The following is a 14717-nucleotide window of genomic DNA, read 5'->3' as shown; positions in this document are numbered from 1 at the left end:
TGGACGACACCAAGTGCCGCCGAACTACGCTACTTACCCGCACCCAAGGGTACTGCTCATGAAAAATTTCTGGATGCAGTCTGATGCCCGAGGATAATTTTAAGGTAAATAATAAGTGGCTAGAAGTCTGTATCAGATAGGTCAGATGAAGGACAGTATAGAAAGCCTTTCACCCACTCAATTCCCTCCCTACCATGTATTTTGCCTCTCAAAATAACAAGGCAAAGTAGCACAAGGGGTAAGGTCTAGTGGCTAACCTTAGACAGTATGATGGAGAGTACCTTGGCCGTAATTCAGGTAGATGGGTAATAGATATGGTCATTAAGACATTTGTCCATAAAATAGATACATACACAAACACAACTTCCCCATCACAATAAATGATTACTCCAATTTTTCTAAATAAACATGCCAGTCCCACAGCCACATCAAAGAAATGCATATTGGGTAACAAGTCAATAACATTACATCTCCTATAAATCACATATTTTAAAATTAGAAACATTTGAAAAGTTCCGGAGCATGCTTAAAAATACCGGACATTCTATTGAGACATGTGTAGTACTATTCATTTTCTGTCCGCATACTCAAACTCCTCCCATTTCTTTAATCACTGTAGCCATACTTTCACGCCCCCTCTTTCCCCCCAGACAGGATTACAACCTAATCTAAACTTCAACATTGCAAGACGAATTTAATCTGGTAAATAAAATAGGTAAGGAATAAATACATCTCAATTGCTCAAGGAATGTCAAGTTCACATAATAGAGGTTGTTTGAGATCAATACAACCTATGTTTTTGCAAAGACCGGATTAGGACGCCCTCCTTTAGTAATTGTTATTTTTATATGAGGGAACGGGTCTCAGCCACCAAAATGGTCTGAAAGTAGGTGGTTCTCCTCAATACCATTTTAATATTTCCAAAGATCCCTGTAGGAGGCTGGTTTAGTATATAGTGCACACTTATTTAAGTGAAGCACCTTGCACTAATCCAGACAACCTTCATGGTGATTTTAGGGGTCTGAGACAACCATAGAAAGTTCAAAAGTACTAGCTGTGGAGAGCAGCCTTTAGACTTAGTCCAGAACGAGTGTTAAGCAGCTTAGTTTACCAGAAGTAATCATAGTGTAGGTTAAACAAAAAAGAACCACACAGTGTAGTTCTAAAAATAGTTATTTACTATACACACTAACACATTGGAATATCTCCTACCCGAAGATATAAACACAATACACACAATATTTCAAGAGTAGAACAGGTAAGTAGCACAAATACACAGTGGTCTCCAAGGGGAAACCAAACCATATACTAAAGTGGAATGAGAACTGCGATCAGAGTCTTGACTTGGACCAGAAGACTCAGAAGAGCTGGGGACACAAGGATCCAACCAAGGCAAATACCTCCGAACCCTACGGAGGTGGTGTGCAGAGTGAAACCACAGCGCTTACTCAATGCAAGTCAATGATGAAGTTGCGGTTGCAGTTTTCAAGCAGAAGGAACCTTCTGTGTGGACAATAAGGAAACCCTGTGGAAGATGGAAGGTAAGAGAGTCACCCCACCCGTGGATACCCCTGGACCCGGGATACCTACAACAGGGAAGCTGGGTGCATAGGTGCGAAATGACGTTGAAAACCACTATAGACCACAATGCAGGACTTCAGTGAAGATGCCGCTGGCGAAGAATGAGAAAGAATCCAGTGGAATACACAGAGGGATTCCTGAAGAGAAGTACCTACAAGCAGAGGGGATAGTGTCTATGCCACTCAGGAGTGACCAGACCAATGACCACCCATGATAGAAGATGCAGGAGCTTTGACTGTGACCTTGTTGCTGCAGCCATGAGGACCAGGCAATGCTGCGGAAGACCAGGAGCCGTTCACGAGCTGTCTCATGTGGAAGTTGAGAACCAGGGGGTCGGTGTCCGGCAGGAGCACCAACAAGCCTCGCAAGCAGCAACAGACGTGGAAAGCGAAGAAGGTGCAGAGTCAGGACAAGCAAGGTCCAAGGTACTCACCAAGTGCAGGAGAGTCAGAGCAGGCCCGAGCAGACTAGGAGCACACTGGAGCTAAAAAAGACCCTCAAGGGGACCCACAGGCCAAAGGCACAAGTGTCTCAAGAGGACCTCTATCAGTGCACCACAGATGCAGGTCCACAACAGGAAGAGATGCTGGAGCTTTTTGGAGCCTGAAGATCTCCGGAGAGTCAACAAGCCATGGCAACGGCAGGTCAACGCACTGCATAGGGGTACTGTTCCAGCAGGTCCGACAAGGGATATTGGCCTCACATGTGCTGAGAAGACAGTGCAGGCCTTGAGGGAGTTGCAGAACCACCACCTGTGTTGCTGGGCCATACGAAGTCAGAGGACGTCAGGAGCAGCAGACAAGTCAGCTTAGTTGAGGTGCCTGCAGATGCAGGGGAGTTACTCCTTCACTTCAAGGGAGATTCCTTTGGGCGACTTTGATGCCCAGAGGGCTGGAGAAGAACCTGGGTGAAGCACAGGAACAGACAACGCAGAAGACTGGCAAGACGACAAGACTAGGAGCAGCAGGAGTCTTCGTTGATGCAGTCTTGGTTCCCAAAGCGAAGCCCTAAGAAGTTTAAAGTGCTCAGACGGACGAAGTGGTTTCACATCTGAATCGTATCCCATGACGAATCTGAAGAGCCACCCACTGGTAAGCCCTTAAGTACCCTAGATGATTCAGGGATCCTTCCCAGAGGAGGGGCCGGACAGACGGGAGGATACTCCCATGTCCTTAGTCCAGTTTCACGCCAGAGCAGGATCAATGGCTCCCTGAACTTGTTCCAACTGGAGTATGCAAGAAGGGCACCAAATGTGCCCTTCAAAGCAGTCTTGTGACGATGGCAAGCACCCCCACCCCAGCCCAATACACTAAGTCCTGTCTGGGAGGTGGTTACACCTCCCATGACAGGAAACCTATTCTACCTTCCCGTGCTAGAGTTCAGCTCAGCATCAGGAGGGCAGAATCATGCCTGTGGTCGCCAGCAGCACTAGCTTACTGTTAGACCCTGAAAGGCTTGTACCAGGAATACACCTAGTGCATGTGATCCTACATCCAACACTGGAATCGGTGTTGGGGTTGGATTCCAACATGTTTGAGACCAAACGTACGATTTACTTTCCTCCGGTAATGATGTATCTGGTAGAGACTATTCTAGCCGCAGATTCCTTAACGTAGAATTATCCCCAGGCGTGAGACTGGATCCGGAAATTTTTCTTTGCCACAGCATCTCTGTGCGTCGGGGGTGGTACCCCGTGACTTCGCCTTGACGTCATCTGCAGGCGTGACGTCAGCAAGGGCACACAAGCCCCCACCGCGGCACGCTGACATCAGTTTTCTTCTAATAACTTTTACGCGCTACAATGCGGAGCCATCACAAATAAAAACTGTGAGAATATGGGAACAGGGTGCGAAAAACCAGATAAACCGAAAGGAAAGAAGCAAATGGTGAGGAACAGCACCATTCCGGGAAGTGCCAGGCACTGTGGCACCGAAGGTCATAGAAAGGAAGATCAAACAACAGCTACTGCAAAGCAACCTTGCAAGCAAATACAACATTCTCCCTGCAGACAGAAAAAACATGTGAAAAATGTTGCAGCAGTCGAAAGAAGCCTGCAACCACAGTCTTAACGGTGAAGGAGAAGAAGTCCAGAACAGAAGAGTAACGACAAATTACCCCCTGACAACACCATCAAGGAGAGTCGCATCTCCTGTAAAGAGCTAAGGGCTGAGGCACAGCCAAGAGACCCCAACTCAGAGGACTGCACACAAGTCAAATTTGAAGCAATGAAAAACGGAGAAAAGTATGAGTAGGCCCCACACTGGAAACATCAGGGTGTAGGGATGCAGAAGTACACATGAACCTACCGATTAATTACCAGAAAGGAAGGAGTGGATGCAAACAAACCGAACAAAGCATCCTGCTAGGAGGGAAGTGAAAGAGGGCACTCGCAGAAGACAAACCACCCAGAGGCAGGTGAGTGCAGAAGACCAAGCTAAGTGTCCTTGCAGAACTGAGAGGAAGGGCGGGTTGTGAAGAAATCTGCGGCTACGTAAGTAACTCGTACATCTGATAGAGACTACTAGCAGCAGATTCCTTAACATAGAATAGATACCCTAGCCATACCCAGAAGGGAGGAGGGGGCCTGAGAGAGAGCCCCCCAGAGGAAGAAACCGAGCCCCAGCAGGGGATGTATAAAGGGGACAGGAAGGGCGGCCCAGCCCCCACCAAGTAGAAAGAAGCAAGGACAAGGCGAAGGGAGGCCCAGACACCCTAAGCTCAGCCAAGATACAGGGACATCTGCCAGAGAGTCCCGAAGGGATAGACAACGGCAGAGGAATACAGAGGAAGAAAGAATCCCCCCCAAGACTCCAAGGAGAAGAGGTAGAAACGGAGGCAAAGCCCTCCACCGGAAAACACACACACAGCGAAGGGGACAGCTGAACCGGCCACAGCCTTGAGACAACTGACAAGGCTGAACGGCCTCACAGCCAAGAAAGGCAGGCTAGAGAAAAAAAGACAGTCGCGCAAGGCTCTTGCAGAACAAGAGGTAGGAGCACAACGACCCATGCCACGACCCCCAGCCGTGGACCAGAAAAGCAGGTGGGCGCAGCAGGCAGTTGGCAAGCACCACAATGCCGAACACGCAGACCAAGCCGAGCTCAAGACGAAGGCAAGGCCAGGGAAATCCAGAACGACCCCAAAGGAGACCGTTCTGGACAGAAACCAACCAACGAAAAAGAAGCAGGACCAGCTAGAAAAGAAGGAGAAAGATGGAGGACGGACCAAGCCGTCAACCAGAACACAGGAAAATACCCCCCTTGGAACACCAGACAGAGGACTAGGCCGAAACGCAGGACAAAAAAGGGGGTGGAAACACCATAGCACAACGCCGCAGACGGCATGCCAAAGCTGGTATAGCGATGCAGTGGATACTGAGAATGCCAGAACTTGGAGCACTGCAAGCTACGCCCCGACAAGCTCAAAGAAACTGCACCAGCGGAATGTAGCGATGCCAGGAGGGGTGAGGAACCTGCAAAAGGGAGTCCGCACCTACCCAGAGTAGGACAGAGCTATACAATAGCTACCAGTACCCCACTTAATGTATGGCACGTCCCAAAGAAAACATGGGAGCCACTCTTTCGGAAAAAATCCCACATCAGAGAACAAGAACATAAGACCTGCAGTAGGAACCACAGACCGCTTAGCAATCAGCCAAAAAATACACACTTGCCAAAAGGGCTGAACCAGCAGCCAACAGAAGAGAGGGGCCAACCACGGGACCACGAAGGCACGTCTAACCACGCAGAATATATAAATGGGCCCACTAAAAAAAAAACAGATTCCAGGAGCAGGAGGGATAACGCCTCCCATCAAGCCCCGGAGGATCAACAAGCCAGCCTATGGAGTGAGAGGCAGACGGAGTCCCGCAAGGACATGCTGAATGGCGGAGTCCGCATGAGTGTTTAACAAAAGGACCCCATCAAAGGGCAAGTCAACCAGACACTTCCCAATATTCTCAGGAAAAACAGCATCCCGCAGCCAGGCATGGCGACAGAACCACAGAAGCGGCTATAGCATGGCCAAGAGCATTGGCAACATCCAAGGCCGCACAGAGAATAAACATGGCCAACCCCAGACCATCAAACACATGGTGCCATAGATCAGCGCGGGCACCCTCATGGGAAACATGAGAAAGAAGGGACTCCGCAGAATCCCACAGGCTGGAGATAGCCCTAGCCAACACACAAAGTGTTGAGCGCCCGCAAGGCAGCACTGGATGAAGCGAAGATGTTACGCCCCCAGGAATCCAACCACTGGGCGTCCAGAGACAGAGGAAACAACAACACCACAGGCAAGGATGGAAAGGCAGTCAGCATAAGAGCCTTGAGAAGAAGGGTGGAAGGAAAGGCAAACTGGGTCATGCGGAGCAGGACGGTCGAGATGCAGGAGCGGCTGAGGCACCGGATCACCTGTGGCAGGGCGCCTCCAAGCCCCCTGAAGAGAATTGTGGAGCGACGCTTCAAAAGGAAGGAACAGCTCCCATACTCCAGAGCCCTGGTGGAGAACTTCCAGGAGATTATTGGTAGGGAATGGGGAGACGGGTTCACCCATCCGCAAAATGCCAGCGGCCGTGGAAATAACCCGAACAAAGGCCTTCGTAGGGCGCCGCGGGGGAGAAAGCAATTCCTCTGTAGGCGAATGCTGCAAGCTGAACCGTCCTTTCCCAAGTCCAGCTATAGGGGGAAGCGGCCAGCCCCGGAATGGTGGGGAATCCACAGACGAGTGGGGAACCTGAGGGGCCCCCGGGGAGGGCGGAAAAGCCGGTGCAGGACCCAACCACGAACAGCAGAAAAGAGGGACTGAGGACTTAGACCCCGGGGACGGCGAGTAACCCTCCCCGGAAGATGCCGGTGAAAAAGCAACAATGCGGCTGACAAACCTCAGAGAGGAGGGAACCTCCTCAGGAGACGACTCAAGGACCCGACCCAGGCACAACGCAGTGGGATCCACCACAGTTGCTGGCTCGACGTTTAGCGGCACCGGAGTGGGAATTGGCGGTGCAGAGTCTACCTCCACCACCATGGACTCCTCAGGAGGATGGGACGGGATTGGAGCCGGGACGGGATTGGAGCCGGGTCGGGTCGGCGAAGGAGCGGTGCCGAAAAGGCACTGGTTCGACCTCACATGAGGCAGCCGCCCGCGTAGAGGACCGAGAGAGACTTGGTTAAGCACCCCAGGCCTTGGCCTCCACCCACAGCACCGCCAGGGCCGGGGAGCAAAGACTTCGCGCCGAAACGGCGTTGACTCCGCCTGCTCAGAGGGCCAAGGGGAACTAGGGGACAAACCCGGTGTCCCTGAAATGCCACAGGGAGCCCCGTAGGGATTTGCGGCGAGGCAGGTACGCCATGTGTCGAAGAGTGGAGCCCCGAACAACTATCCCTCGACGACACCACCCTCCTACAACCTGAAGCCGAAATAATTGGCGCCAGGTCCTAAGCCGTCGGAGACTCTGCGGAGGGCCCTGCATGAAGCTAGGGATCCGCAGACGTCTCAGGAGGAGGGGCCAAGGAAGCCTGCAGAGCCGCAGCGTAGGCTGTCATTTGGGCCATAGTTGACCCGACGCCCAGAATACGCGGATAGGGTGGCGACAGGCGAGGGCGCACGTTCCGAGGGGAACCCGTGCCCTCCACCGAAGGAGGACAGGGCCTCAGAGACAAGCTGCAGGACCTACCAGTCGCCGAGCAGCGTCCTTGAAGTCTCGGCGAAGGGCGATGTCGCAGCCGAAACTGGCTGCTCCTGGCTTCCGAGGTTGGGGACGGACGCTGGGACAACATCGACAAGCAGGCCGACAGCAATTTCATCCGGCGCTCCCGCCATGACTTCAATTTGAAGTGCCGACAGGCGCCGAAGTCCGTCGAGACATGGTGCTCGCCCAGACACCACATACAAATCGGGTGAGGGTCAGTCGCCGACATCGGACGTGCACAGGAGGTACAAGTCTTGGAAGCCCGAAGGCATTCGCACACTTTACCGAAATGCAAAGCGTAAAAGAGAAGGCTTGAAAACAGGCCAGGACACGATCCGGATCTGCGTTACACACGGAAAAGAGAAAAACTGATGTCAGCGTGCCGGGGTGGGGCTTGTGACCTCGCTGACATCACGCCCGTGGACGACGTCAGGGCTGAGTCACATGGTACTGCCCCCGGCATGCAGAGATGCTGTGGCAAAGAAAATTTTCCGGATCCAGTCTCACGCCTGGGGATAATTCTACGTTAAGGAATCTGCAGCTAGTAGTCTATTAGATAGGACCAGTATCGTAGCAGCCAATATCTAGTTAGACATCTCGTAATATACTTAATGTCCACCATATGTATTAAATGGCTGATCGTACTTACAAAACCTGGAGAATCGACTCTGGGGTTTGTAGGGGGTGTCCTGCTCAGGCAGGGTACCCTCACACTTAAAACCTATAAGTAACCCCTAAGACAGGCCTTTCAATCCTGAATGCAGAGTGCTTGGTTACTTCAGATATATGGAAAAATATCTGTGGTGAGTGGTGCTAGCACCAGCTAACACAGGCTGCAATGGAAGACCTGTAGTCACAGTTTGAGTGATCCCCCATGTGTGGCATAATACATGCTTCAGCCCATGGGAGACCCCTTGTGTACATATGCCCCAAGTATCTTATCATCATATACTAGAGACTTAGAAGGGTACACCAGTAGCCAATTACGCAGGTACCAAAGTTCTTACCATGTCAAATTTAGGGGCAGAGCACAGTGGATGGGGTCCCGATTAGCAGACTCCCAGTCAAGACTAGTCAGAAAGCAGTTTAACACCAGGGAGAAGTTGGGGTAACCATGACAGCAGATAATACTTCTCTACATTCCCTTACACACTTGAGCTCATTATGTTGACCCTCCAACCAACAGATCTGCGATAACGGACACTTCCACATCCAACGTCAATTAATTAAAAAAAATGTGTAACACAAATACCTGCTATATGTTACCATGTAAGCAAATTAATTTTGCAGCATGCACTTTGGATCATTGACCCTTTTGGAAAACGTAATACTTGTTTCAAACAGCTACTTCTACATAGCGCCACAAGACTTCTTGGAACAAAACTGATTCCCATGAGCCATTTCCAGGCTTCGACCCAAAGATACCCATCTACTGTAGAACCAAGGACAATTTAACCATCACTGTCCCCTTTTTCCAGGACCGAAAATAATTAAACGTAATCCCAGTGCTTGGATGTTGCTTTCATATTCATCTTCTCTGCTGTAGATAATCAACTGCCTTTAATATGGCAAAGTGTGAACAAAAACATTTGGCTTTTATTTAACGTGTTTTACATTAATTTACAAGAAACAGAATAGAGGAGTTGGCCTAACAGCTAGAGCGGTTGACTTCGAATCTGGGACACTGGGTTTGAGTCTCGGCAATGAAGCTGAACATCCTGTAATTCTGGGCAAACCACTTAATCTCCCATGCCTAACATGTAACGCAACTGGTGCTATTTTATAGAGCTCCAGCTTGCGCTATATAAAACTCTGTAAAAAAATAAATCCCATAGATCCAGAAAGGCTAAAACCAGTGGAAACAATGTGCACCTCTTTTAGGACTTGGCCCCATGACTAGCAGAACACAAATTGCATTTGCTGCCATTTGTGCAAAGGCAGTCACTATCAGCTATTTGCCCAAGAAACAGTATCAAAAAGGATGCAAAATTGTTTACTCGTTATTCCCCATTACTAACCATTGATGATGTAATCCACAAGAACAAAAAGTTTTTTTTCTTTGAAACCTATGAGAAGTGCATGGGTCTAAAAAGACCCCAGCTAGGGTTAAAGTTTTCTTCACCTCAAAAAGCATTGGTCTGTCAAACCAATTTGTAACCATAAGATTGGACTAAGTGCAGCGGGTATGGACAGTGTCATGGTATCTGTTAACTGTCTAGAGCGGTCGTATTGAACCGTGCATAATTGACCACCCCTTTCACAAACACATCTATGGCTATAAGCCTCACAGTCAAAACTGGCATCTTTTAATATCTCAAATCGTCGAACTTCAACCCCTTGCAAAAATTGCCCCCTGCTAGAGCCTCCATTTTACAATTCCTTAGGTCTTCCTAAACCCATCAGAATCTCCATCCCTCGCAGTGACCTCACCCATCATTCAGAATCCTGCCCGAGGAGCCCAGGAACCGTCATCCTACCTCGTAGCTTCTTTTGCCAGTTCATCTCATTGAAGAGATCCTCCGACCGCAGAAAGAAATCATTGATTTTGCTTCCTTGCTCGTCTCGCTCTGTCGTGTAGTATATCCTAAGCTTTGATTCCTTTGTGAGAAACTCGCAAATACTGGGTACCGGGAAAACTATTTGTTCCATTGTGCGATCCATACGTACAATCTAGGAAGGAAGGAAAATGTACCTTTACATGAGTTTGGGAGACAGCTGTACTTTCAAGGATTTGTGAGACATCAGGATCAACTTTACTAGCAAAACAAAATCAAGAGGTGGAAGAAACAATTAAATTGAGATCTCTATTGTATAATCAACTTACCAAACAAACGGAACAGGCTGCAAAACCCATATACCCCTAAACCTAAAAGAGAACAATCCTATCAAGTGAGAGGAAGGAAGCCAGTGAACCCCATGTACTAACAACTTTTGGGGAGCAAACGGAACCTTAGTCCTTAATCACATCTAATACCATTCTTTGAAGGAAAAATGCATATGGAATAATAAAATTCACCCCCACCTTTGAACATCTTGCCCGAAACACCCAAGTTAACGCTCAATAAACATTCTGCAGTTTTCTGGAAAGAACAGCTCCTCGTCATAGAGGAAGTCGACCCTGTCTACTTAGTCTCTGGTTTCTCAAAACAGACAGCCAATTGCAAACCCAACCAGTAGGGGGTACAGTATCCACCCCTCAACAACTCAAAGACTAGCTTTTGCGGGACAGTGCCAGACATCTGATCTTCCTGCAATCCTCGGAGTCCCAGTGGAAGAAGGCTGTTGTACAGTAGTGGCCAATGGGCCCCAGGTCTGCGCACACCTGAGCCACTTGGAGACTGAGAAATTGAAAAAAGTGAGTCGGAATGAACAAGTTAAACGCGTGGACAAACTTATCCTGTCGATGCCCAAGTAAAAATCTTTATTAAAAAAAAATGAATTTGAAGCAGACATCTCTGCTCAAACTGAGGCCAATTCTTCCCCTATTATCTAAAAGTCACTAAGATGTGGTTACAGGAGCATCGGGAAATTCCCACTTGGGAGACTAATCGCCTGTAGGCTTGGCCACACGCAGGTCATAAAATGCCGTCCCTAGGACCAGCTCATTGGATTCTCTGGGCTCAGGAGGCACCTTGTCTCGGAGGCCAGAGGTGTTCATAACCTACGACATGCTACGAGATGCTACTCAAATTAACACACACTCCACTTTCTTTTTAATACAACTCCTTTGTACAGGTCGCCTCGTTCCAAATCTTCACTATTGTAACTGTCGCATTGTGACTTATTCTGTGCTAATGTTGATTGGTCTGTACTATGTTCAGCGCTCCGTTGTGGGTAGAGCCGTCCTACAGAATAACAGAAATCTTTCACATTGGCCATTACCAATCTGTTTTGGGTCCCCGTCACTGCGGACAGGGACAGACCACATGAAGATCGGTCCAAAGAGTACAGCCCGGTCTGCACTGAGCCAACCTTAAGGGACACAAGCATTTACAAAGCCAAAAGGCATGGCTAGGGCAATCCTGCAATGTTATTTGTTTAGCAAACTTCTGCAACAGCCGGTAAAACTGAAAGATAACATCGCCTAAAATTGAGGTGCCTGTTTGCAAAAGGTAAAATAAAGTGAAAAAAAAACATTGTCAAGAATAAACAAGCATTGGCATAGCTAATAGGTCTCACTTTTGGAACCTCATAAGTATTTAGTTATGCGGCAAAATATCCTTGGTGCAATAACATCAACTGTTGCATGGCTAAAAACTTATAAGGTCCCAAAGGCGAGACCTATTGGCTATGCCAATGCTTGTTTTGTTTACTGGTATAAATGTAGTTGAACTAATTTCCACGGGAGGGGCACTAGAAGGCCGGCTAGCAAGATGTCCGCACAGTAGTGAGGCTCCTGCAGTCCAAGACGCCTAAACAACATCATACTGCACCTAAAGGGGCTGTGGAAGCCTGAAAAACAGTGCAAAGCACCAGAGAATAAACTGAGAAGCGTGGAAGATGCCTGGACGTGGGCGATAATGTGATAATGCAGCTGCAGTCTAGCGTGTGGGGCTGAGGAGAAGGGTGTGGCTGCGGCCTCCATGGCGTGAGTAAAGAGCAGTGGCAGAAATATCCTGAGAAGCTGCTCCGAGCAACCGCCAGGGAGAAAGCTGGAGAGGCCTCAGCAAGCCCTGAAAGCAGAGGTCATTGGAAAGCAGACATTTCACGGTTGATACTACGCACAAGTATGAGGTAGGGGAACTGGGATGGCAATGGCTAAAGCAGAGTGACCTGCCGTATGTGGGTCTAAGGAAATAGGCAGCGGACCCGCTGTGGGAACTGGCAGTCCTACAGCACACAACGGAGGCCCCGCTGCCCCCACCCCCATCAGCATATTGATTTCCGGTGGTTGCCAGGAATGAGAAGCAGCGTGAGGGCACTGAACCAGGCAGGTTTACGGCCAAGACAAGGGGATCGGCGGAGCTGCCATTTTCTGCCAACCAGTACAGCCTATACGGGCGTGAGACAGGTGATTTTGCTGCTGCAAAACTAAGGAAGCCTGGACACGGGCGATAAAGCGGCGGCCCTCCAGCAGAAATCAAACGCGAGAGGCCACGGGAGGGAGGAGCGCAGCTGCGGCACCATGACGTAAGAGAAGTAAACACGGAAGAAAAGTGTCTGTGAAGCCCTAACGAGTACCAGTTGCGGAAGCAATGTGGAAAGTATCCACAAGCCCGAACAGTGGAGATCACTGGAGAGCCAACAGGACACGGCTAACACATGGAAGTACGAGGTACAGGGACCGGGGGCTGGTACAAGCAGAGCAGACTGCTGCATGCAGGTATACGAATGTAACAAGCATTGGCCGCACGGCCGTTAAAGCGATCGCGTGCTCAGTAAGAGTGCCGCGAGGAAAGCCAGATGGCTGCTGCGTGCAAGCTTGAGGCCACACAGAAGCGTGTGGTCGCATTTTAAAATGCCCACTCACTAAAAGTCTCGCCAGTGCAGCGCATGCGCTGGCTCAGGCAAGACCTAAAAAATATGAAAACAAAGCAGACATCGACCTACCAACCCTGACACTGAAGTAAACAACTTTTCAGACCAGTGTGCACAAGTGCAAGAGCAAAGTGGTGTCACTGAGAGGGAAGAGTCTCAGTGACCGAAAGCAGACTGACCCACTGTCCCATGGGAGGCTCTGGTGGGTGGATGCAAAATGTGAAAGCCACTCACCAGGCCAATGGAGGAAGATAAAGAGGGCTAACTGAAAGCCCTTCTATGCATATATTTCTACCCTGTATTTAAGAATGAGGCTAGTGAAACAGCTACATGTGTCTCCACAACAAAGAAAACAAGTTACTTACCTGTAACTTTGGTTCCCCAGTATTGGTAACTTTCATAGATTCCCATGCTTTTGTATCATTCCCTGTCATCGGAGTGGGAGTCTCGGTAACAAAATAACACAGCAGTAGGTACAAAAGAGAAAGGAAAGGCCTAGGCTTCATTCCCTTTTGTAGCATATCCGCCTCTCTTTGTAAAAGAGACCGAACTAATCATCAGCCAATCAGAAGAGCCTCACTCCTTAGAACCCTCCTGAAGGAACCTCAGAGCCTCAGATTTTCACAGCGGTTGTGTAACAGTAACCATATCTGCTGGAGGCTGAGATTTCCTCGGGGAGGAGGGTGGGAGCATGGGAATCTATGAAAGTTACCAAAACTGGGGAACCAAAGTTACAGGTAAGTAACTTGTTTCCTTGCCCCAGTATTGTAACTTTCATAGATTCCCATGCTTTTGTATCAGAGTAGCAAGCAGTACGCAATAAAGCACATTTTGTTGCATAATCATACATTGCAACAGCCATCAGAACTTCAGAGATACAAAATGTGCATAAAATATCAGTAAGGAGGGATATAAAGGAAGCTCAATAATCATTGGAAGAGGTTCCTCAGAACTGCCTGGCCCACAGCCGTGTCCTCTTGCGCCAAGGATGAACAATTGTTACTTACCTGTAAACAGGTGGTTCTCCAGTATTGGTGTCTTTCATAGATTCACATACTTGAATATTCCCCGTCGTCGGAGTGGGAGTCCCACGGTAAATAAAATAGCAATATACTAAATATAGATATATATATATATAAACATATATACTCATAAAATCAGGAGAAAACCTGAAATATGTAAAAGAACAGGCATAAATTGCCTACCCAAAATTCTACATAGGAATGCATGGGGATGGAAAAGACCGAATGCAGCCTATCCTGTCATTATGTTGGTCCAAACTGCAGCCAATCAGGCAACAGCAGCGCTCTAGAACCTTCTCCTCAGAGCTCAACACCTCAGATTTTCGTAGCACAAGAGTGACCCAAAAGAGTCTGAGGAGAAGAGAGCCTCTGAGGGGAGGAGGGAGGGTCGCATGTGAATCTATGAAAGACACCAATACTGGAGAACCACCTGTTTACAGGCAAGTAACAATTGTTCTTCTCCAGTATTGGGGTGTCTTTCATAGATTCACATGCTTGAATATAGAATAGTTAGCAGTCCATACCAAAGGACAAAGTTTCCATAAACACAATGCATAACCAAAGACTGTAAAAGAAATATATGTGAATAGAGCACATATATATATATATATATATCAAACAGTCAAAAAATATATGGAAACTAATAGGAGGAGGGTAGAACAGAGGCTCACCTTATTTAAAGAGATTACGAAGCACAGCTTGTCCTACTGCGGTATCCCCTTCATTCATGGCACCCAGACAGTAGTGTTTCGTGAACGTGTGCTTGCTGGACCACGTGGCAGCTCTGCAAATCAGATGCAACGGGACACCGGCAAAATGTGCAGTAGAGGACGCCATGGATCTGGTGGAATGGGCCCTTACTGTAGACTGCAAAAGTTTGCCTGCTTTTTGATGGCAGAAGGCAATAGCCGAAGACATCCAGCGGGCTATTGTAGGTTTGGTGACTG

At 48.6% G+C, this 14717-nt stretch overlaps 1 protein-coding gene across 1 annotated transcript in view; it reads right to left on the bottom strand.

Moving 5' to 3' along the window:
* ITPR1 (inositol 1,4,5-trisphosphate receptor type 1) overlaps window positions 1-14717 on the bottom strand; it is a 1666678-nt gene that overhangs the window by 306784 nt on the left and 1345177 nt on the right. The window contains exon 50 of the mRNA XM_086939209.1: window positions 9748-9940. Coding sequence (XP_086795335.1) covers window positions 9748-9940 — 193 coding nt within the window. The remainder of the gene's footprint in view (window positions 1-9747; window positions 9941-14717) is intronic.

Source organism: Lissotriton vulgaris, chromosome 9 (genome assembly GCF_964263255.1).
Source record: "Lissotriton vulgaris chromosome 9, aLisVul1.2, whole genome shotgun sequence".
Classification (NCBI taxonomy): domain Eukaryota; kingdom Metazoa; phylum Chordata; class Amphibia; order Caudata; family Salamandridae; genus Lissotriton; species Lissotriton vulgaris.
The sequence above is the reverse complement of the archived record's forward strand: the minus strand, read 5'-3'. Positions and strand labels throughout refer to the sequence as shown.